This window comes from Vipera ursinii, assembly GCF_947247035.1.
Source record: "Vipera ursinii genome assembly, chromosome: 2".
NCBI classification, from domain to species: domain Eukaryota; kingdom Metazoa; phylum Chordata; class Lepidosauria; order Squamata; family Viperidae; genus Vipera; species Vipera ursinii.
The window spans coordinates 61,744,757-61,770,031 of NC_139513.1; the positions used below are offsets into that span (position 1 = coordinate 61,744,757).

Genomic DNA, 25,275 nt, shown 5'->3' on the forward strand with positions numbered 1-25,275 from the left:
GGAGACCTCTGGTCTAACCCACAAGCAGTAGGTTGTGCTCTACTTTATCAAATACCTTACTGAAGTCCAAGTAAATTATATCCACAGCATTCTTTTGCTCTACTAATTTTGTCACCTGGTCAAAGTGCAATAAGATTTGTCTGGCATGATCTGTTTTTGACAAACCCATGTTGGCTTTTAGTAATTTGCTGTTTTAGATAATTATTTGCTGTTACAAGCTAAGTGGAAGTATTGAATAAAATAGAATATATGTAGCTCAATGGTGCTGTCCGAGCTTGGTTCTTTGCTTGCTGATGTTCCTTTACCCAAGTAGATAGCATCATCACTGCTGCATTGAATCCAGTGTAATAAATTTGTGTGTGTTTGTGTGTGTGTGTGTGTGTGTGTGTGTATGTATTTAAACAACTATTTAAATTACTTCCTTAAATTATGTAGAATAATGATTACTATCAGATTTAGGTTCATGCAGTGAGTGGCATGAAGGTCTTTTGGGGGTTTGGTAGTGGATCCAAGAGACAATATTCAGAGCAAACTTGTGAATTTTCTCTTATCTTTTTATTAGAAAGATGAAACAAGGCATTTTCAGGCAAGTTAAATTTAGGCAGAAATTAAACAAGCAAGATTCTTTTTCAAATTATTCTGCCTGCCTGTAGAATAATAAATGCCCATAATGTAATAAAACATAGGCTTGATTTACATATAACTGAACAAGCAATATATACGTGCAGCCTATAAAGTTTTATTAAATGAGTGCAATGCTGTTTCTAGATTCCTCCTTTGAGTTCAGTAAAGGGAATAATTATGCTGGCTGCCATTTCTATTGGATTGGAAAGACATGCCCTTTCTCTCTTTCCCTCTCCCCCTAGCTTCCCATAGAAGTTATTTAGTACTATACTGTACTAAATTGGGTATTAATATGGGTTGGTGTTCATCTTCCTTTTTCTGACTTTGAGCCATTGTATAATCTGCAGTTTCCTATAATCTTCTCTGATATTGGCCCTGTAAACCACCATTTTTCAGGATTACAAGACTACCCAGCCCACTTCAAAACCATAGATAATTTCTTTTTCAGTCTTCAAAATTTCTTTTAACACTCCCATTTTAGTTTCCTCCCTATACTGTACAGCAAAGCCCTATTTGTGAACTAGTCACCAGTTGTCACAGTGGCCATCTAGTGAGTCCAATCCACTATAATGCGCACTATCTAGCACCTTCTTAAAACCTCCAAAGAGGGAAAAACTACAATCTCCCTAGGTAGATTTTCCACTATTGAGAGATCTTACCATCAAAATTCATTTGAATCTAATGTAGTAGGTACAACTTAAAACTTTTATTTCTGTTCCTAGTTCCATGGAAAGTGATTCACTGCCATCTTCCCCAGATCTTCTCTTAAAGTTCTAAACATGGCTAAGTGATTTTGTTTTCAAATTGAAAATCCTAGGTTCTTCCAGCTTGTCCTCATAGAGAATGGCCTCAAGTGCCTGACTTATCCTTATATCACCCCTCTATACCTATTCTAATATATCAGTATCCTTCTGGAAGTGTGCCCAGAATCTTACAAAGTTCTCAGATTCACCAGTGCAGTTAGAGGCCAATAAGAATTTGATGTCTCTTTAGTTTGATGATTCTTCCAGTGCAGTTGGAATTCTAACAGCTGACCCACATGGCTAGCTCCTGTTCAGCATGTTAATGACTTGTGTTAATGACAATATCCAAGTGCTTTTCTGATGTTGTACTTTCGAGCCATACATTTCCATTTTGTAATTTACATGCTACATATTTTTATCTCTAAATATAATACCTTGTATTTCTCTCTTTCATAAGACATTTTGTTCCTCTCTGTCCAGTCTTCCAAGTCTTATCCTGATTAGACTGCAATCGCAATCTGTCTTCACAGTTGTTGCCCAGAACTGGCATACCCCCCTCCCTGGTTTGATAAGCAGTCCTTCAATCCCATCATCTAAGAAATTAATTAAGATGATTAATAATACTATCTCCCTAAGTTTTGTATTATCATGTTATCATTTTGTAAGCCATTCATAGTTGCTGCAACAGTGATATGAGTAGCATATACATTTAATTAATAAATCTACAAACAACAAATAAAATGACAAATTCGTATGGATCTCCACTCGTTGGTTATTGCTTTTCCACTTGGTGAACAGCTATTAAGCTGACTCTAAAGGTAGTTGTAGTTTTGGTAAACCAACTTAGTCTGTTGTCATTCAGATTATATTTTAAAAGTTTATGAGTGACAATTTCTAAAAAAATAATGACGAAATGGAGTGAGATTATATCCACAGTATTCCCCTTGTCTTCTAATGTAGTTTCTATGCCAAGGAAGAAGAAAATTTGACGCCAGATTTATTTTTTGACAAAGCCATTTTGACTCTCATCAATCACAACATTGTGTTATGATTTCCAGTTGCTTAAAAACAGACTGTTTATTTTCTGCTCTAACATTTTCCAGGGAATGATGTCAGAGTCATTGGTCAATAATTACTGGGATCTCCCACAGTTTTGCCTTGAACAGGGAAACCACATTTCCTCTTCAGATGTTTGATATATCTCTAGTTTCGTAGGACTCTCCAAAAATGGTTGACAGATTACTTTCAGAATTCTTGGGTGGTTGGGGGAAACTAAAGTTCATTCATCAAGTTGACACCTTCCAGGTAGGATAATAATGACAGAACAGTAATAAAATACATTAGAACACCAGGAGCTTTATTCTATTTTTAGCATGTTATATTCCATGATAAATTATTTAGGTTCACTTCACAAAATCAATGCTAATAAACAACATCTAATATGGTTTTTCCTTATCTGGTACCTCCCTGGTGTTTGGAGCTATAAGTCTCAGAATACTCTATCAGCAAGACCTTTTACGTACAACAATTTTTTAAAAAAGGCCCAGAAGGGGGAAAAATACAGTAATGCAACTTAATGTTACCTACAATTCCAAGCTTAAATGACCCAAACATACCAGAAACATGTGGTACATGAATAATATAATGTAACTTTGAAAGGCTTAGGGATAATGTGTGCAGTTGATTACCGTAAAAAGTTAGCTACTTTATTTACCTGTCAAAACAGGTTAGATAGTGGAAATACTTTACTTTACTTTACTTTTATTAAATTTGTATACCGCCCTTCTCCCGAAGGACTCAGGGCGGTTAACAGGGCATATATAAATAACAATACAAAAATTAAAAAGGAATTAAACAAATGCCCAATTAAAAATTACAATAACAATAAAACCAATAAAAGACCCATTAAAAACCCTAACGTTCCCCATCAGGCCCGACCAGCTAGTTCAAATATGTGGGTCTTCAGCCCGCGCCGGAAGGAGCGAAGGTCCGATGCCGTCCGGAGCTCAACCGGCAGTTGGTTCCATAACGCCGGAGCGCCCACAGAGAAGGCCCTCCCCCTGGGGGCCACCAGTCAACATTCTCTGACCAGAGGCACCCTGAGGAGGCCCTCTCTGTGGGCACGCACAGGGCGGAGGGGAGTTGACACCGGCCATCAATGCCGTCTCTGTTTTCCTATTTATTTGGGCAAATCTGCTGCAAAGTCTAATGTCACCAGAACATCTAATACGTATCCTATCCATTACCCATTTTATGTACTTGTATACATATATGCCAAAAAAAGATCGGTTATAGCATATCTGCTATTAGTGTTGACTTATTATTTTTTAAAATTAGAAAAATGCAGGTTGAGTATCCAGATCATAGCACAGTGACTATTTGCAGATCATCAAAACGTATTATTAAAAATGGATTTTCAACCCTTGCATCCTAAATCCCCTACATGCTATTAGTTTATGAGTCAAGGACAATAGGCTTGGCAAATTTATGTCATGGTTTAATTTATCTCATGAACCTGCCTTTACTTTGTGAACACTTCTGTGAAACTAACAGAGCTATAAATGCCACTTGATATAAGATATCAACTATCAGCTATATATAGTTATATACAGGTTGATACTATGAATAAAGCTCACAGGACACAATAAGTCCTGTTAGACTAATTAATATAACCCGGACCAATTTATATCTTCAGATGCTGTGAACAATGGAACAAGACTACTAAAAAATTGAACCTTGAAAAGACTGCTTGGACTTAAGAATCTTTTAAATAGAAGTCTTGCTTTGGGGAAGCTTGGTTTGAACTGAAGGTTGCCTTAGGACCGTGGTGGAGAACCTATGGCACGCGTGCCACAGGTGGCACACAGAGCCCTCTCTGTGGGCATGCGTGCTGTCGCCCCAGTCCTAGGTCTTCAGCTGGGTTTTATAAAACCTTTTCGCTTTAGGCCTCCGCCTCTGTGTGCAAAAAAAAAAGTTCATCAATTTAAACTTCTTGCGGGGAAAAAAAAGATCTTGCAAAGTTGGAATTGCTGGATTGAACTTTTTAGTCCCACCCAGTCTGCTGTTACCACTGCAGCCACACCCACTCAATGGGCCATGCCCACCCAATGGGCCACGCCCACCCGGCACCTGACAATATGTAAGTGGGTTATGGGTTGCAGTTGGGGCACTTGGTCTCTAAAAGGTTCGCCATCACTGCCTTAGGAAATTCATATTAGATTTCTCTCTTTATTCAGCTGAGACATGGAGAGCTGTTGCAAGAATACAACTAAGCATGTAGCTTTGAAAAGGTAGACAATAAATCATAGTTGTTCTTCACAACAGTAGATACTCTGTGCTATTTAAGTCTGAAGGACTGAAGATAACGTACCTACAGTTCATCAAAAGAAAAAGAAAAATGAAAAGTTTAAACTATGAAGTGTGCCTTGATTTATTGCACTCCTTTTGACTGTGGAAGAATAGAGAATTTGCTAGAACTTACTAGAAGGTCTAAATTTAACAGAAAGAATGTTAAGTTGCATTATTGTTGTTTAACAATTACACAAGATTAAATGCATCTTTTGTATTACTTTTCCTCCTTTTATGATATAGTATTCTAATAAAAATAAATAAGTTTTATTTTAATAGTCATAAAGACAAAAATGTGATTTGGTCTATCTTCAGTATCTGAAAGCTTGCATTAACTTCAATTATCTTGACTATACATTGGTGACCATATGTAAGCTACCGTAGCCTGACATTCTGCTTTATGAGCAAATCGTTACAGAATTTAATTTAATTTAATTTAATTTCTGATTTTAATTTTTACAGAGAGGATGTCTTAAGAATCTAGCCTTAGAAATTAAGAGATGCACTCGTATTTAAGGAAATAAATATATGTGGATGGGTTGTTTGATTTTGTGCCAAGGTGAGGACATTTGGAATGTGTAACTTTTAAGTTTTGATTACTGATGGAAACTTCCCTGAAAATATCAGATAGACGATGTTTGTACTTTGCTAAATGAAATATATGTTCAACCATATCTTTCTTTGTGTGTATATGTGTGTGTGTGCGTGTGTGTGTGTGCATGTGTGTGCGTGTGCGTGTGTGTGTGTAAAATTGATTCTGTTTTGTACTTGAAAAAGTTTTTTGTACTAATTCTGTTTTTGTACTTGAAAAAGAACAAAATAGATTTGTCTTCATCCTAACTTATTTGAGTCTTAAATACGGTAACTACTGATGGATTAGCACTACACTAGGTGAAGAGAGAAAGTTGACCTGCCCCCCCACCTTACACACACACCAATAACCAGATTTAAAAAGCTTATTGTATAGTGAATTTTTGTCTTAATAGGAAGAAAGATCAAAATACCTCCCACCTCAGCAGATGTGTGCTCTTAATCTGAAAAGTCTCCCTGGAATAATTATTTATTGTTTTGAAAAGTTAAGTGCAGTTAAGAAAAGCCAGTCTGTCATTTCCTTATTTTATAGTTACTGAGAAATCATATTGATATAGTACTGTACATGAAGGTAAAGTGGGAATTTGTTATGATATTCCATTTTATTTATTTAGAATTACAGAACCGCTACAAATACACATGGTTTACAAACGATTGGCCTAAATGGCTTGGTGCATGTGTGCTTGTTTCCTGTTAGCTTCTAGATTTCAGTGTATTTTTTTATATATTTCCTTATAAAATTTCCTTCTTCAAATAGCTTTGATAAGAAAATAAAATATATAGTAATTACTTGCTGCTTTGACACTTTTACTGTTTCTAGTAAATAATATGGATTAAACTAGCTCTGATTCATAGCATGTTTTATTTATTTTATTAGATTTGTAAAACTGCCCAATTTTGAACAACTCTTGGTTGCATACAGTAGTAAAAACAGATAGAAACAACAAATACTTAAGTTGATAGTAACATAGAAGAATCAAAATACTTCACATAGGCAAGAGTACTCTTAAAGATCCCACCATTTTTTATTTAGGAAGACTCATTTTTTAAAAGTTTTCATATTTTGTCATTTATTTAATTGGGTTCTTTTTATTTTGTTTTAGGACTTTTGTAGAGAACAGATCTAATTTTAGGTCGTATTTATGCAGAAATATTGAAAATTCAAAAGGCTTCATGAACGTTTAAGTACCAGCAAATATATACATAAATTATAATATAACTCATTTTGATATAAGCATATCATTCTTCAATTAATAAATTATCTTTAGAAAATAATTCAACCAATGGCACAACCAAATAACTTTTATTGTGTTCAGGAATATCAATAAAGAATATGGCCGCTAGACCCTCATTAGCTAAAATGGCAGATCCCATAGAACAGTGGTGGTGAACCTATGGCACACATGCCAGAGGTGGCACTCAGAGCCCTCTCTGTTGGCACATGTGCCACCGCCAGCAGCAGGTCTATCAGGCCTCCACTGCCACCCAGAGCAGGAGCCCTGCACAGCACAAAGGAGGTGAAGCGGCCGACTAGCAAGCTCAAGTAGTGGTAGAACAGAGGTGACCAGCCATTATTGATTGGCAGACTAGAAGACGAGGGGGAAGCATTTTACATGCGTACGTGCACACACGGGGCCACGAGCATACACGTGCTGCAAATAGGACAGGGCTAGTGCCTGCATGATACTCACTAGCCCTGCCTCATTCTTATGTGGTGCAGCCCCTTGTATCTGCACCCCGCGGTGCTGCAGCGGCCGTATTTGCACCTTGCAGCACGGTGGCCCATTTCTGTGCCCCTGGTTTTTGTGTGCCAGAGGCGGCACTCAGAGGTGCCTCCCTGCCCCCTCCCTCGAGGCCATCACAGTGCTGATGCACCCCTGGCACTTTGTGATGAATAAGTGGTTTTTGGATTGCAATTTGGGCACTCGGTTTCTAAAAGGTTCGCCATTACTGCCATAGAAGGTTGTCGAAAACAAGATGGAGATTTCCAGATACGGACAGATAGGCAGGTACTGGCCAATCAACCAGACAAAGACTAGAAGACAGTGGTGATGATAGATGTAGTGGTGCCAAGTGATAGCAACATCAGGAAGAAAGAGTATGAGAAACTGGAAAAGTACTAGATCCTCAAGAAGGAACTGGAGAGGATGTGGAAAGCAAAGGCCAGTAGAGGTAGGAGCACCCAAAGCTGGGACTCGTAAACTGGGAGAATGGTTCCAACAGATCCCAGGAACGATAACAGAGTGCTCTCCAGCACGTTAGGAACAGCTAAGATCTTGTACAGAACCGTCAAACTCCCAAGTCTCTGGTAGATGATCTGAGACTGAGGAAGACACAGTTCACCCATAAGGGTGAAAAGGGAAGTTTAATGTTATACACACACATATCCACAAACACACAATTGTACTAATGAGACTGCACTTGGAATACTGTGTCCAATTCTGATCACAAAAAAGATGCTGAGATCCTAGAAAGAATACAGAGAAGAGCAACAAAGTTGATAAAGGGTCTGGAGGCTAAATCATAGTTGAGAGAGCTAGTTATGTCTAGTCTTAACCAAGTATACAGTAGGAGTGACATGGTAACAGTGTTCCAGTATTTGAAGGGCTCTCATAGAGAGGAGGGGATTGACCTATTCTTCAAAGCACCTGAGGATAGGGCAAGAAGTAAGGGGTGGATAGTCATTAAAGAGAGATTTAACTTAGAGCTAAAGAGAAATTTCCTGACAATGAGAACAGTTAATCAGTGGAATGGCTTACCCCCAGAAATTGTGGATACTCCCATCACTGGAGGTTTTCAAGAAAAGACTGAATAGCCATTTGTCTGGAATATAAGGACTCCTTCTAACTCATTCTCTCCTTCCCCCCCTCCTTTCTCTCTCACACACACATACACACAATGACTGTATATAAGGATCAAATTATGCGGTGATGAACAATTTGTTCTTTTACTCAAGCTGTTATTTACATGTTTGCTTTCCTACATTGTTGCTAGGATATATAACAGTGATGGCGAACCTTTCAGAGACTAAGTGCCCAAAGTGCAACCCAAAACCCACTTATGTATCGTCTGGTGCCGGGCGGGCGTGGCCCATTGGGCAGGCATGGCTGCGGTGGTCATGACAGACTGGGTGGGCATGGCCACCTCAATGTTGCTCGTGGGGAGGGATACCTGTGGGGCCCAGACAGGGTTGGGGAAGATCCAGGGGGTCTTTGGCAGGTGGGACGGTGGGCAGGAGGCTTGTCTTGTAGGGTGAGGTGAGGCGAGGCAGGGGGCAGGGCAGGGGTGCCATTACCGCAGGGCAAGGCAAGGTGAGGCAGGGGTGGCTGCTGCCTGGCACCATCGGCCCCCCACACACAGCGAGTGCGTGGGGGCCAACTGTGTCCATCAGCAGCCACAGCCTGCCAGTCCCTCGGTTTCGGCGCAACGTGGCTGTTTGCCACCTCGCTCATCGCACCCAATGCAGCTCCCATAAGGCCGCGGAATAAGCTGGGCGAAGGTGAGGAACTGGTATGCTGGTTTCTTACCACCACCTGGCTTGTTCCATGGCCTCAAGACAGCGGCTCTGGGCAGGAGACAGCAAATGGCCGGTTTTGGTGCAATGTCACTTTTTGCCTCCAGCCACAGCCACTTGCCGCCTTGCGCAATGCGGCTGTTTGCCTCCAGCCGTGGCCATTTGCCACCACGCATTACACCCAATGCCACTGCTATGAGGTCACAAAACAAGCCAGGCAGAGGTAAGGAACTGGTATACCAGTTTCTTACCACTGCCTGGCTTGTTCTGTGGCCTAATGGCAGCGGCATTGAGCAGGAGGTGACAAACTGCCGGTTTCGGCATGACACAGCTGTTTGCTGTCGCGTGTATTGAGCCCAATGCTACTGCAATGTGGCTCAGCAGAACGCAGCCATGGAACAAGTGGGTCAGGTTTTACCCCCACCTGCTGCATGGATCGCCCTGCTGCCACCGCCGTTTCCTACCACCTGCTGCATGGATTACTGTGCCATCGCCGCCATTTCTCTCCACCCGCCGTGCGTATCGCCCTGCCATCGCCACCATTTCACCCCCACCCGCCGCACGAATCACACTGCCACTGCCACCATTTCCCCCCACTCACCGCACGGATCACACTGCTATTGCCATTTCCTTCCCACCTGCCGCACAGATCGCCCTGCTGTTGTTGCCATTTCCCCCCCCACCTGCTGCACAGATCGTGCTGTCACCACTGCCGTTTCTCCCCCCCACTGCGCAGATCGCCCTGCCGCTCCTTGGAAAAGGCCTTCAGAGCTGGGATTGGGCCACTGGGGGGCTGCAAAATCGCCCCGTGGCCATGGATCTGGGCTCTGAAGGCTTCGGAAAGGCCTCTGCTGCCTGGATCTATGGCTGCAGAGCGATTTTGGGGCCCCGGCCAGTTCGGGCGGCAGAGGCCTTTTGCAAGCCTCTGGAGCTTAGATTGGGCCACTGGGGCACTGGAAAATCACCCCGCGGCCATGCATCTCAGTTCCTGAGGCTTGGAAAAGGCCTCTGCCACCTGAATCGGCCATGGGACGTGGGCCCAAAATCGCTTTGCAGCCATAGGTCTGGGTACCAGAGGCCTTTTCCAAACCTCCGGAGCCCATATCCATGGCCACGGGGTGATTTTGCAGCCCCCAGCTGCAAAATGATAGGTTATCATTTATAACTCTGCTGTCATATCACAAAGCCTGGATCCATAATAGTTGGAATCAACCAGGATTCTGATAAGGGGCTGATGTAATATAAATAACTTTTCTTCTTGGTTTAGAAATAAGCAGCTTTAGTATTCTATATAAATACAATGCACCACCCATGACAAGACTCTGCTACACTTCAAGTTTAGAAGCAGCTCTGTCATGGAACACATTTAAAACTGCTAAATGTCTATGGAGAGTCTCAGTCACCCAGATCATGGATGTCCCAAAGGTGCTTTTTCAGGAGGCAACTGGACTTTCTTGTCTTTTTCTTTGAAGATATTTTGCTTCTCATCCAAGAAGCTTCTTCAGCTCTGACTGGATGGTGGGGAATGGAAGGAGTAATATTCCTTGCAGACAGCTGGTCATTTGCATTCTTTAGGGAGTTCTTTGGGACTATTTGGATGTTTTTTGTGTTCTCAGGGTCACCTGAGTAGTGCAAATGTGTGTGGAGCCTTCTGGCTGCAGGATTTTCCTGCTCTATTCCTGTAGCCTGCAGTGTTTTCTGGAAATTTCATACACCCACACAACCTGAAGGGTGTTCATCCCAAAGTGCATAGCTAAATGTCTATGGAGATTCACAGTCATCCAGGTCATCCAGGTCATGCTTGTCCCAAAGATGCTTTTTCAGGAGGCAACTGGACTTTCTTGGGAGTATGAAGGAATATAAATCCTTCCTGCAAGGAATATGCACTTGTGACCTCTCGCCTAGACTACTGTAACGCTCTCTACATGGGGCTGCCCTTGAGAGCCACTCGGAAGCTTCAACTGGTGCAAAGTGCAGCTGCACGGACAGTTTGGGGGGCCTCCCGATACTCCCATATCACACCTCTCCTCCGTGAGCTGCACTGGCTTCCGGATGCCTTCTGAGTGAAATTCAAGGTGCTAACAATGACATACAAAGCCCTACATGGCATGGGTCCGGACTACCTACGGGAGCACCTTCTGCCAACGTCAACACCCCTCCGTCCTGTGCGCTCCCACAGAGAGGGCCTCCTCAGGGTGCCACCGCTCAAGGAATGTGGCCCCCAGGGGGAGGTCATTCTCAGTGGGTGCGCCAGCCCTCTGGAACTGCTTGCCAACCGAAATCCGGATGGCCCCCGACCTCCGCACCTTCCGGCGCGATTTAAAAACTTACCTGTTCCAGCAGTCCGACCTGGCCTGATAGCTCTTGGGGTCTCAGTTGTTTTTACTATTGTTTTTCACTATTGTTCAATCTGTATACCTACCTTACTCTGTACACCGCCCCGAGTCCCTCGGGAGAAGGGCGGTATATAAGAGCAAACAAACAAACAAACAAACAAACAAACAAATAAATAAATAAATATCCTTCCATTCCCCACCACCCAGTCAGAGCTGAAGAAGCTTCTTGGGTGAGAAGTAAAATGTCTTCAAAGAAAAAAACAACAAGAAAGTCCAGTTGCCTCTTGAAAAAGTACCTTTAGCACTCTCACTGCTAGGAATATAAATTTGATTGAGCTTCACCAGCAATCAGGGCAGTAGACAAGGGAATTGGCCATCATCACAGAGGTTATGGAAATGAAATGAAATGAAGACTGCAACCAGATCTTTTCTTTTTTTGTTTGGTAAGGATGAGTTAGCAATTGCCAAGTAAAATCCTACTCCTTCAGGGGTCTTATAAAACAATTTTGTGTAGAATTTTCAAACTTCTTTTTTTGTAATAGCTTTTTTCAGATATTGGAACCCTTCCCAATTTCTATTGATGCTCCTTGAAATTACTGTATAACATCTGTCCATTCTAATGCCTTCTCAGATTATAGGCTTTTTTTTATTAATGCTGTGTTAGTCAAGTGAGCCAGTGAACTCTGTCTCTATGTTGAGTTTTATTTAATTTCCACGGAGAAAAATCTTCCTAAGAATTCTTTTCTTACTTAAGGCTATATCTAACTTTCAATAAAAGTTGATCCTCCTTATATTTTTCTTGGATCCTAAATCCAGTTTGGAACAATCCTTGTATGCTTTTAATATATAGTGTGTATGGTTTTGTTCTACCTTTATGTTGTTATTTGTCTTTTACTTTGGGTATAGGAAGGCAATAAAGCTAAGTGGATCACAATACAGACAAACTCTGTTATGACTTAACCAAGCAGCTACATCTTACTGGCATCTGGTCCCTCTACAAATAGTTAGAGCAGGGCTTTTCAACCTTTTCACCCATTGTACCACTTTTAGGATATGGTGACATCTGAGTACCACCAGTCGCCTAGCTCCAGCCATCTCTTGATTAGGCTTGTGCGGTGCTGCCACCGGTTCAGCTCATCCCCTCCCCCACTACCACTTTTCTAGGATGGTTGTGTACCACCTGCCAGGTGCCAGTGTACCACAGGTGGTACCCGTACCACTGGTTGAAAAGCCCTGAGTTAGAGCAATTTTTAGGAAATGCTACAATAGAGGTAGTAGCAGTGGCATTTCTACAAGAAGTTACGGTAGGCTTTTTTGCCAGCCCTTTTGAGAAGGTTGTATGTTTTGACATTTGATGATACATTTGAGTTGACCTTTGCTCATCTGACACTACTACTGGCACCTTTGAGCCATTTAGGGTACAGCATTTGAGAGAGTTATTCTATGCTCATTTTTCTCCTAATTGCCTTTCTGCTTCTAGATATGGTAGTTTTGCACTCATCAGTCTCGCTAATCAGGAAGAACTGATTATGTAGCTGCAATATGCAATTTTATGAATTCAAATTCCTTACTTAGATTTGAGGGAAGTCCATTTCAGTTTTAGGCACCTGTGGCAAGGATGTCATCCTTGTACACTATAAGCTAAAAAAAACCCCAGGATTCTATGCTCTGGAATATTAAATATCGAAATTTTGTTCCACCAGTGATGCAAAAGAAAAGGAGGTTCTTTGCTGTTATGGTCAACTTCAGACTGACTTTAATAGAACATACAGACCAGACTGTGCTTGTGGCTGGGAACTGGAACGACAGAGTTATAAATAATAAAATATTGAGGAGGAAAATAAAATAAAATATAAAATATACTGTATACCTTAGGAAACAACAATGAAACAAAATGACTTACAAAATTTCCATGGCTCTGATTATTTCTTCACAACTAGCAGAGTCAGTGGCGTAGCGTGGGTTGTCAGCACCCGGGGCAAGGCAAGTAATTTGCGCCCCCTAACTGCACGCCTGGCACACACACCCCTCCACAGTGGGCGGCGACCCGGCGGCTCGGATCGGATTTGCACAGCCAGCACTGCAGTGAGAGAGAGTGAGTGAGCCAGGCAGGGGCAGAGAGCTGTGAGTGCGAGCGCGCCCCCCCAGATGTTGCGCCCGGTGCGCCCGGCCCCCCCTGCACCCCTCACACTACGCCACTGAGCAGAGTCTTCCCACAACCAAATCATGCTTGTATGCATAGATATTTCAGGATGGTGTACACAGAAACCAAACTGACATTAGTAGAAGGAGGTAGAAGAGCTCAGTTATAGCCATACATATGTGGCTCAAAGTACAAACAGTAGACTCAGATGAACAAATATCAAATCAGTTGTAGAATCCAATGACAAAACATACAATCTTCTCAAAGGAGCTGGCAAAAAAAGCCTAACTTTCTGTAAAAGGACCCATAGGCCAGTAGGATGTAACTGCTTGACTAAATCAGAACACATCACAAACAAGTTAAAATAGAAGAAGACAGCCAATCAATATCCACACTATGATCTTGAGCATTTAGCCAGTATTTTCAAGGAAACCATAAGGAATGAGGTCTTGAACCGCATTGACCAGGAACCAGAAGAACTGTGGAATGAAATTAAAGTAGTTGTCAAAGATAAATGTGAAAAGAGACTACCAAGACGAAGGAGCAGGAAAGCAAATAAACTGTATGTCACAACAATTGAGAACAATCTTGAAAATTGCCAAGAGGAGAAGACAAGCCAAAGTCAAGAAAAACAAAGATTCCAGCAAGGAACCTAACAAAAACTTTCAAAGGGTTGGTAGAAGAGAGAAGAAACTATTACGGCGACAGCTGTAAAAACACTGAAAATGGAAATAGACATGAAAAAAACAAGGAAAGTCTTCCAAATGTTTTCTAAACTCAGAAAGAGTGGTTGGAAACTTTACAGTCAGAGAACCAAATTTATACTTAAGGAGGAATTTTCCAACAGTGACAGCAATTAAGCAATGGAACAGCCTGCCTCTTAAATTGGGTGTGTGTGTGTGGGGGGGACCAGTTATTTTGTCCAGAGTAGTATGAAGATTCTTGTACTGGGCTTATATGAGATTACAACTTCTAAATGGTATACTAAAGGATGTGAATGGACAGATGTAATTGATTCATAGAAGGCCAAACAAACATGGATACAGAATATACTGAATATACTGAAATTTTGTATAGTAGAGATATCAACATACAAGATTCCTCTGGAGATATTATCTATTTACTACTAGGAGATCAGAACGATGAAAGAAAAGAGGAAGAAGACCAGCAACATGTTCGATAGATTCAATTACATAGGTGATGAGTGTCCAGCTGGAAGACCAAAGGACTAGACTACATAGAGATCATCCTGGAGAAAAGCTATTTGTGTAATCAATAAGAGTCGACACTGACTGGAGGGCACATAATTAGTTAATAGCTTCATCTATGTCTGTCTGTCTGTCTATCTATCTATCTATCTATCTATCTATCTATCTATCTATCTATCTATCTATCTATATCTCTCAGAAAAAGGCAGGTAATACTATCATTGAAAGAAGAAACTATAGCAGAATTGGTGCAACTTCAGCAATTTGGATGGTTCTTTAGAGTTTGACAGCTGAAGTTGATGGAATGAAATGTTAAATTATAGCCCTTTGTTTTGAAAATGTAGATTTCAAAGCTTCACTTTGGCAAAGCTTCAGCTACTTCAGTATTTTTCTATATAATATGTATAATCTATAAATACATTAGCATTGAACATATCTTTTGGTATTGCTCTCATAAAGAATAATATTGAAGGAACAATGTTAGTATGAAAGCAAGAACACAAATTTTTGAGTGCCTGATTATAGAATTTAGTTTTATGAGAAGAGGTTGAAGGAGCTAAATCTAGCAAAAAGGAATTCATGCTATATGGTATATTTGTACTGCCCCATATTTTGCCAATTATTATCACTTTAATTGAATAAACTGCAGATCATCTTGCAATTGAAGTAATAATAATAGACGTGAAGGAATACAGTTCAGTTTAGTAATGTCAGTAATATCAAACAAAAATTCACTTTATTAAATCTAACTGTATGTAATTATTGATCTCCAGCAAAGTCTAAAGCGAGTGTGCTATAGGTGCCTTTATAATGCTTCTTAGTGAAAATTAGAACAAATTGATTCTACCCTTGGTAGAGTGTTTACTAAGGATGGAGGAGTTTTAAGATGTGCAAAATCTGAAACATGGGGAACAAATAGTATGTGGTGAGGAATGATTTCTTGTCAGAAATGCAGATGCATAAGAGTGTGCTTCTCTGTCCACTTCATTACATGGAAAATGTCAAGAGGAAGTCTAACCAAGATAGTTGTGGTAAGATGGATTTCATGAGATCCTTAAAAGGAAGAAATAATTTCAAAGACAAAAGATAAGTATCAAGCAGGATATAATGGAGGTAAAGATGATTTGAAAGAATGGAAAGCTAGACTGGAACCATTCCACTATTCCATTTCAGAATGAGCAATTATGCAAATCTGAAAAAGACTCAAAGAAATTAAAAGCAGGAGACAAAACATTTTACACCAAAATAATTAACAATAACTCTTCAAACTATTAAAAAAGGTAAAGGTTCCCCTGCACATGCGTGCTAGTCATTTCCAACTCTAGGGGCCGGTGCTCATCTCCATTTTAAAGCCGAAGAGCCAGCACTTGTCCAAGGACATCTCTGTGGTCAAGTGGCCGGCATGACTAGACACCAAAGGCGCACAGAACGCTGTTACCTTTCCACCGTAGTGGTCCCTATTTTTCTGCTTGCATTTTTATATGCTTTCGAATTGCTAGGTTGGCAGAAGCTGGGACGAGTAACAGGCGCTCACTCTGTTACACGGCACTCAGGATTCGACCTGCCAAACTGCCGACCTTCTGATCGACAAGCTCAGCATCCTAACCCACTGAGCCACCGCGTCCCTGACTATTATATCAATGTAAACCATCCTTGCTATTACCACATCTATTCACCACTTCATGTATTGCCCTTTGATTATTTAAACCAAAATAGTCTCTTTTTTATACATTCAAATTTCCTTTCTATTCCAGTCCTGATCCCCATAGATCATGATAATGATCATAATGAATTTTTTTATTGCTGTTTTCTGTGTGGCAATTCTTTTAGCAAAAGAAACTACTCTTTGCAAATGCCTAAAAATTCTTTGACAAGACATTTGGAGAATATATTGTAAAAATACTGTTTAATATTCAGCTCTGTATCCATTGTCCATGGATTATCAATGCATTGTGTCATTATGTGTGTGGAAGGATAAATTACCCTGAAACAAGAGATTGTTCTGTGCAAAAGACAAGATCAAATGTTTTTTTCTTTCTCTCTCTCTGCTGATCTGGATGCCAGGTGTGCAGCTTACAAAGATAGGCAGTTAAAAAGAAAAAAGGGAGAAAAAGTCTAATCTCATTAGAATCACTTGCAAGCTGCCATATAGGCTTTGTTGGAATAAAATATATAAAGAAACCTGCCCCAGTCTGATCCGTTAGGGAAGTAAAACTCACGACTCCATTAGGTTGAAGTGAAAAGGCACTTTTACTATGAGACGCTGATTGCAGTAGAGTCAAGCGGAATCTAAAATCCCCACAGGCCAATACAAAACTAAAACCCCTGATTTCCCCTAGCCTTCCCCCCCATGGTTCATCTGTGCATAGCCAATCCAGCGCCACCGAGATGTTATGAGAAACTCTGAGGTGTTTGGGCTGGTGAAATTCCACACTCAGGGCAAACAGCCTTGAACATGTCAGGGCAGCAGTATGAACCGGATTCCAAAATGTTCTGCCCTTCCTCAACTGTCAATTCCCTCCTCCCAATTTCCCATAATAATAAAGATACACAACTTTATTGCCCATTGGTTCTCCCTCCCTTCCCTAATTGATGACAGAATGCCGGGCAAGGCATCAAGCAGAAGCTGGTGGATCAGACAAACTTGCTCATTTAGAAAGATGCTGTTGGAGTAAGAGGCAAACGGATAGGATGTAGACCAGAGAAAGCATTGGCTAAGAGTGCCAGGAACCAGTGATCTATGGCCTGGGTGAAGAAAATTGGAGAAGCTTGTAGTAATTGACCAAGGAAGAACCTACAAAGAGGTGGGAGAAATGAGAAGTGGCAAAGCAAAAACCAGGTGCTAAAAAATTGGAAGAGTGGATTAAGGAATATATAGAAGTAAATTCTATGCCAGCAGTCGATGATAATTGTTGTGTACTGAATGTATCACTGATACATTTTTTAAAAAGAAAAACCAGTAGGTTCTGCTTGCCATATGGTTCTATGACAACTGGATTGTAGCAAATTGCCAATATAGGGCCAGCAAATAAAATTGGTGCCATTTCTGGAAATGGGGAAAAGTCAGTTCTATAGAAAGGGGAAAGTTTGTGTAATCATGGTGAACTGTCTCTTAATGCAAGCTGTTTATGGTCATGCTTTCCCAGCATATTAAGTGACTTGAGATACATTCCCACTCCAAATGTTTCTCAGATATTTATTTCAGTTATTGATTTTTAGAATGTTCCAAGGTATAAAGAGAAGATAGGAGGTTGATTGTCATGAATTTTATGAGTTTAGGTGGGAGTCTTTAAAATTATTTTCATCATAACTCAACTCTAATGTGACAGAATAGCCAATGGTAGATTTCACCTTTTTATCCTACAATGAAAATTCTAGGTAAAGCAGTGATGGGTTTTTGATCTAAATGGCCCTGGTGTAGTGGTTCGTTGGTTTTGTCCTGGTATTTATCTAATGGTCGTGGCTGACATCTTCGGTGGGAGAGTGAATTGCTTTGTGGTGCATCTGTCAGCTGCTCACAGGTATACCATCAAGCACAGTTGCCAGTGAAACCTCAGGATAAAAGTAGATGAGACCACTGCTCAAAAGCTCATCTCTGCTTCACTGATACCAGTTATGAAAGCCTACACTGGAATTCTAAATAGCTTGCATGGAACTTGACATTTCAAACATTGCTTGGTTTTTATAAAGTGTGCATGGGTTGGTCGGCAACAATTTTATTTGCTTGAGCTATAAATTCAACAATGTAACAATGAAACTTGTCATTCTACTTCATACTAATTGTATGTGTTTGGATGGATAGATAGATACTGTGTGAGAGAGAAAGAGAGAGATGTGTATAAAGCACCTCTCTATGAGATATTAGAACCATGATCTTCTTTATGAGGCTCAGGAAGTTTACTTATTTATCATATTTAAAAACTGTCCATATCCTTCACATACGAATAGATATAAAACAAATATTAATATGTATTACTATATAATAATATAGTAATATTATAGTAAATTATATAATATAATAAAATTTCTATAGTTAATATTTTGTATATTTATATAATTAATTTTGTAATCAATAACATTTAAAATGTTATAGTTAATACAAATTTAAAATAAAATTATAATGCATTATATAACATTATAATAAAAGAATTTAAAATACATAATAATTAAAGTTCAAGATTAAAAAGTGGGAGAGGGGCTTCAGGGCACTAGCCAGCCTGAGAGATCCCAGTTATTTGTGCATGTAGGCACATGCTGATAGTTGAGGAAACTTTTTAAAATGGCCACGTGAACTTTGCAAAGGATGTGGCTGCTTTAAAGATTTTATTAAGAAATCTACAGAGTCTAAAACAAATCCCTGCATAATCATTAGCTTTAGGAGATGCTATTTAAATGCTACATTAATTACCAAATGTAGTTCAATAAAATTTATTTTGGATTATTGCAAATGATAATCATGTTCTTACTGAACAGGTATGATGACTGAGCTTATCGGGTAATGCTAGTCATGCCTAATATTCTGAAATGTTGTAAAATCAATGTTGTACGGTATTTCCAGCTCCATTTGGAGGGGGTCATTTGGTAAACTGACACTACTGCTCTCTTGAGTTGTAGACAGATGTGGACATTCTTGTGAGTTCTGAAGTGCCTCTTCTGAATCAGATCTGAAGCACTGCACAGCTGCTAACTGTATTAACAAGAGCAACTGATAGTATATGTCAGGGATAGGCAACCTTGACTCTTTTATGACTCATGGACTTCAACACCAAGAATTCTGGGAGTTGAAGTCCATGAGTCATAAAAGAGCCAAGGTTGCCTACCCCGTATATGTCATCCAATATATAATAAACTAGCCAACAGTCAAGTAATCTAAATCAGATTCAGGAATAGTATATTCTTGAACTGGAGGTGTTTTTATGTTTGTTTGTTTGCTTGCTTGCTTGCTTGCTTGTTTAGTTATTTATTGGGAGCAATCTTTTAAATTCATCTAAGGTGCCATGACAAATCATTCTGATAGAATAGAGATACTCATCTGAGATGTTATTTATGTGACCCCTTTTCCTTTCTTTTTTCTGTTACAATAACTTATTTATTTATTTCTTATTTATTTATACCTTATGAAGACAAAAAGCCATAAAATTAATGAACAAAGAATTTCCCCATTAGTTATTTTAGAAGTTTTATTTTAATCAGCTACTAAGGTACTTCTAGGAATCAAGTTTAAAAATAAAAGAAACTTCTCTCCCCTTTTCTATCTTTTTTCTTTTCCCTTTAACTCCGCTAATTTCTTCTTATCTTAGAACATTTTTCATTACAACTCTGCCTTGTCTCACTCCCAGGACATTAATTTTCAGTTTGTACTTCCAAGACAGGTACTGATTAATTCCTCTTTGATACTGTGTGGTTTTTTTAATGATGCCATGCTTCCACACATGCAGTTCTTGGTATAAGAGAGGAAGATGTTGGTGAAAGTCAGCAATTTAGTGTGTTTCCATTTATCCTTTAATGTTAATTCCAGGTATCAAGAATATGAAATACCAAATATTGGGGTCCCCTTGGGGTCACAGCAATGTAGATTTCTAGCATGCTACCCAGGTGCAATAGAATTTAGAACTGATTTTGGGGAAGTATAAAAGGAAGTAACAAGCCATTAAGAAGGGGTTTGGAGAAGAGTTTACACAGTCCAAAAGTTGAAGCATGCATGATAGAGAAACTCCAAGTAATCTACCCTTGATTTTATTTAGCATAAGATTGGATAAACAGAAGCTTGGATAGTATTTCAAAGTTCTATTATTATTCTCAACAATAAGGAAGTGATATTCCTTCACTATTTATTAGTCTGGACACCTTAACAGAATGACAGAATGACAGAGTTGGAAGATACATTGGAGGTCATCTAGTCCAACTCCCTGGTCAGGCAGGAAACCCTATACCATTCCAGACAAATGGCTGTCCAGTCTCTTCTTAAAAATTTCCAGTGTTGGAGCATTCACAGTTTCTGGAGGCAGGTTGTTCCACTGATTAATTGTTCTAACTGTCAGGAAGTTTCTCCTTAGTTCTAAGTTGCTTCTCTCTTTGATTAGTTTCCATCTGTTGCTTCTTCTCCTGCCTTCAGGTGCTTTGGAGAATAGCTTGAGTCCCTCTTCTTTGTGGCAGCCCCTGAGATATTGGAACACTGCTATCATGTCACCCTTTGTCCTTCTCTTCATTAAACTAGACACACCCAATTCCAGAAACCATTCCTTATATATTTTAGCCTCCAGTCCCCTAATAATCTTTGTGGCTCTTACTACTCGAAACTCTCATCCTCTTCTTTTCAGTGTATCAGATTCTTCTTCTTTTTCTTCTTGATTAGTTCCCATTTGGACTTTCCAAAATATACAATTACAATTGTGGCCATCTCAGATGGTGACTACTCTGTGAGGGCGAAGTCAAGCTGTCCCCATACAGGAACACTACTGCTTTGTTATTAGATCTCTACAACAATGAAAGACAAAACTTATATACATTGCTAAACTGAAATCAAAATAATCTTAAAAGGGAAAATGATTTATTAACTTTTTTGTTAACTCATATTTTCTTTAAAATATGCAACAAAATTATTATTATAATTTGGTTCTGGTTTACATGAACTAGTTGCTTTTTAAGTTTCCAGGTTGCTTCAAATTGGACAATAAATAAATAGAAAAAGTATGATTTAAATTATACTTCATTCTGTATAATTATTTTGCATTATTTTGGAAAGGGAGAGACTTGGTGAGCTGAGCATAAATCCTTATGGTTTTGCCAGAAATGATGAAAATGAAATAGTAGGAGCAGACTTCAGAAAACATCCATTGCTTACATAGCCGACTGTAATCTGAATTGGTATCAGCAGGACCATGGACAGCTATGAGTACTGGCAATTTGCTTCAGTGCTTGGAACTCAACTAAATCCTGCTGCATGCTTAGTCTCCTACCACATTTATTGAAGAATTATTTCACTAAGTGGACTAATTCAGATCTCAAACAAATGAAGTTCAGGGAGAGTTTTATTCAGGTGATGTCACCTTCAACCGAGGTAGCTTTATTGCATATGTACACATCATCACCTGTTATTTATGTTTTATCATGCTTAAAAGGAATTGGGGTGTGTGCTTATTTTGGAAGAAGAAGAATTTAAGAAAGATTAAGCTTGAAAGAATATATTACATACATTTGTAAATTAAGCAATAACTGGTTAAAAAACCCAAACCAAAAATTTGGATAGAAAAAAATGTGGGAAAATTGAATTTCTTGGACTGCTAGTGCCTAATAAAAACAAGGAGGAAATAGAAAATCTCTGTCCATCTAGAAGACTGAAGAATAAAATGAGATTTCAATGGTCCACAGGTGATCTGGCACCATGCAACACAGTGCTTTAAAGGCATTAAATTGCATAGAAGATCTGTTGGGTTGAATGGTATTTATATACTGTATGAAACATTATGAACAGTTCCAGATGGGTAGTAGTGGGTTGCAGACGGATTGGGAACCACTGGCATGAAGATAAATCACATTTATACACCACTCAAAAGAGACAATAAAAAAGCTAAAAAGAAAATAAAAAGACTAGAGGACATGTTCTCCAGCAGCCAACACCCAGATAAGTAGGGATTAAGATCAGACAAATAATCAAACAGGAAATAATACTCTAATCAAGGTACTACCAAGGAGAAAATCACATCCCTACCAACACAGGCAGGGCAAGCACTGTATATAAGAAGGCAGCAAGCCCTACACTCAGTAGTATTGATGATATACCTAGCCGGGTAATGAAATACCAGCAAGCAAATAGCCAATCTTAGAGAATTCCAAAGACTCTACAGTTCACCCTTGAGGTATATATATCCTTTTCTTTTGGAAATAGGAACAGAGAGCCTTCAGGAGACATTATATAGGTTCTTGTAGGATTTTGTAAGTGTCATTGTTTGGAGTTATGACCAAGGAACCTAAGACAGTTTATTTTTGTAGAACATATGCTATCATTTCCTTTCTCTTACATATTGTTATGTTCATCTATATTCAGTCACTTGGAACATTGTAATTTTGCCTTTCCCTACTTGATGCTCCACATATTCCTACTACTGTAATTTATTAAGTTTTGGCTGGACAGTCTTGGAATTTCAGTTCTTTATATGGACAACATCAACTGAGAAAGGCTGCTTGCAATTGCTTTAATTATGGTATTGCATAAAGCATTGTTGGAGAGCCAGTTTGGCCTTGTAGTTAAGGCACCAGGCTAGAAACCAGGAGATTTTGAGTTCTAATTCCATTTTAGGCAGGAAAGCTGGGTGGGTGGTTTTGGGCCAATCACATCTCTCTCAGCCCTCAATTGTCTACAAGCAATAAGCCAGTCACTTTGTATGTCTGTCCATTTGTCCATCCATCCAACAGTCAACACAATTTTGAAACCACCTACCTCCTTATATAGGGACTCTGGATGGTGTACAAATATAACATAAAACACTACATAGAATTTAAAAAGAGGCAAGGATGATTAAAATTCAATGTCAATAATTAATTAAAAGGCAGGAGAGGTTTCAGCTGGATGGATGCACAGCCAGTTGGTTTTTGTTTTTTATTATAAAGTATAGTTTTGTGTGTATCCATTTTTATATCTCTTGTGTGTAGTCTGATATCCATGAAGGAAAAAGTAATAATTTGTTACATTCACTGACTCTCAGTGCTTAATCAGCTTTTTAAAAACAGTGTCATTTTTCAGAAGTGAAGACTCATTAGACCACATCATGTATCCCTACTTTGTAGTACAAATCATTCATACTAAAAACTGGAAAAAGATATATAGCTATTTATATACCCTATCTGGAATTATGCTTTTACTTACTGAGTTTGACAGAAGTATACTGTATTTAGCACTCAGATGCTAAAGGAGTCTTGTTGAATATATATTGTTAAAACAAAACAAAATGAAAAGCATATCAGAACAGATGTATTACTTCAACTGTACGCATCCCAATTTTAATTGTAATGTTTGCTTTTAAAATACATATATTTAAAGCTTATAACAATAAACATCTATTAAAATTGTTCACCCTTGCGACTGCAACTTTACTACTGTAAAAAATATTAGTGATCTTTTGAGTGAAATACTGTTGTAAATTAGCATGTTGGTGTTCATCTGCTGCAAATTTTAATAAATATGTATTTATTTTACAGATCTGAAAGTGAAAATTCAAGAAGCATCAGGTATGATTATCAGATTTCTTTCCTTCTGATACTGCTTTTCAGCCTTTTGTCTAAGATCAAGTGTTGGAGTTTTTCTGATATTGAATAATTGTGATAGTTACTTATTCTACTTATTTTCTTCTTTCTGCATCTTTTTTTCCTTTCTTTTCAATAGGGAATGTATATAGTTACAAGAAAAAAATATATTTAGCAGTTTACAAGGCCAACATTCTTATATTTTACTTGCAGATTTAAGCAGAAATAGTTTCTTAAGCATGCCAAAATTAAAATTTTAGTTAAGATTAATAAAAGATTTTCTATCTTTAAGCAAAGTTGAGATTTGAAACATATTTTGGAAAAGTGTTCTTTGTTTTATTCTTCATTATTTGTTTATGCAATATTTGAGGATACAACAATCCTTTAAATATATTTCTGTATATTCATTATACAGTACAATTGCTTGAAAGTTTGAATGCGTCATCAAAGATTGGAGGGGATGCTTCTTTTATAAGTGTAAAACATTTTAATGTAACTTATTACTATCAGAAGCTGAATATTCAGCACTTTATGAGTCATTTTTTTCAGCTTAATAATTAGAAGTTTACCCATCATTATTTTTGAATCATCTCTCTTTTAAAAGTCTTTTTTGTTTCCCTTGTGCATTCTGGAACTTTTATATGAGAATTTTCTAGAATCTGTCTTGAGGTAGGTGTGGCCTAACTTTATTTTAATTTTTGGAGACTTTGCATTCCCTGGAAAAAATGAGAAAACTTTGCTTTGCAGTGAAACGTTCTGAGCTCCAAGATAAAGATTTTATTGACTGTTCCTTTAAGCTTTTATATGGTCAACCCCAGAATACCATTTTGTTTCCAGTGCTTTCCAGTGTGGACTTGGAGTTGGTCTTAATAAGAGGTAGATAATTGTTAAGCAACAGTGTGGCTTCCCTGGATGTGTGCAGCAAGTAATGAGCGTAAAGGTAAATAATAAATAGCAATTGAATCCAGATATGCCAGAAATGCTTATTGTAAGGCATTATAATTGCAGAAAGATGGTATGTCTCCCTGTTTTGAATGTGGTTGCAGTCTCTTGGAAGAAGCAAGAATTGTGTTGGGTGTATTTCTGGATGTACTCAGTTTTTACAAATTGAGGCAATGACTAGGAACATATTCTCCTTGCTTTACATATTAACTGCTCTTTCCTGGGGGGAAAAATGGTGATACACTTGCTTGTGACTTCAACATCTGACTATTTGCAGTTCTGTCTACATTGAGCATTGTATTTACTTTTGAAATCTATTAAGATAAAACTACAAATTAGCATAAAACTTAGCTGCTAATGCTGATTTGTGGGAGGGCGGAGAAATAGTATCACATCTAAAGGCACTGAATTGCATTGACTACTACTTTGATTCTAGGTGAAATGCAAGGGGTGTGTGTGTGTGTGTGTGCGCGCGCGCGCGTGTGTGCTTTTTGTTCTCTCTGTGTTCAAGTCGTTGCTTCATTTTCTTGGGAGCAATTTCAGAAGTGGTTTGGCGCTGCCTTTTTTCTAGGGTTGAGAGAAA

At 38.9% G+C, this 25,275-nt stretch overlaps 1 protein-coding gene across 4 annotated transcripts in view; it reads left to right on the forward strand.

The window, feature by feature from the left end:
* Nucleotides 1-25,275, forward strand: part of IQSEC1 (IQ motif and Sec7 domain ArfGEF 1) — a 309,585-nt gene that overhangs the window by 21,821 nt on the left and 262,489 nt on the right. For all 4 annotated transcript variants that reach the window (XM_083351704.1, XM_083351706.1, XM_083351705.1 and 1 more), the window contains exon 2: nt 23,706-23,735. In XM_083351704.1, the coding sequence (XP_083207830.1) occupies nt 23,706-23,735 (30 nt within the window). The remainder of the gene's footprint in view (nt 1-23,705; nt 23,736-25,275) is intronic.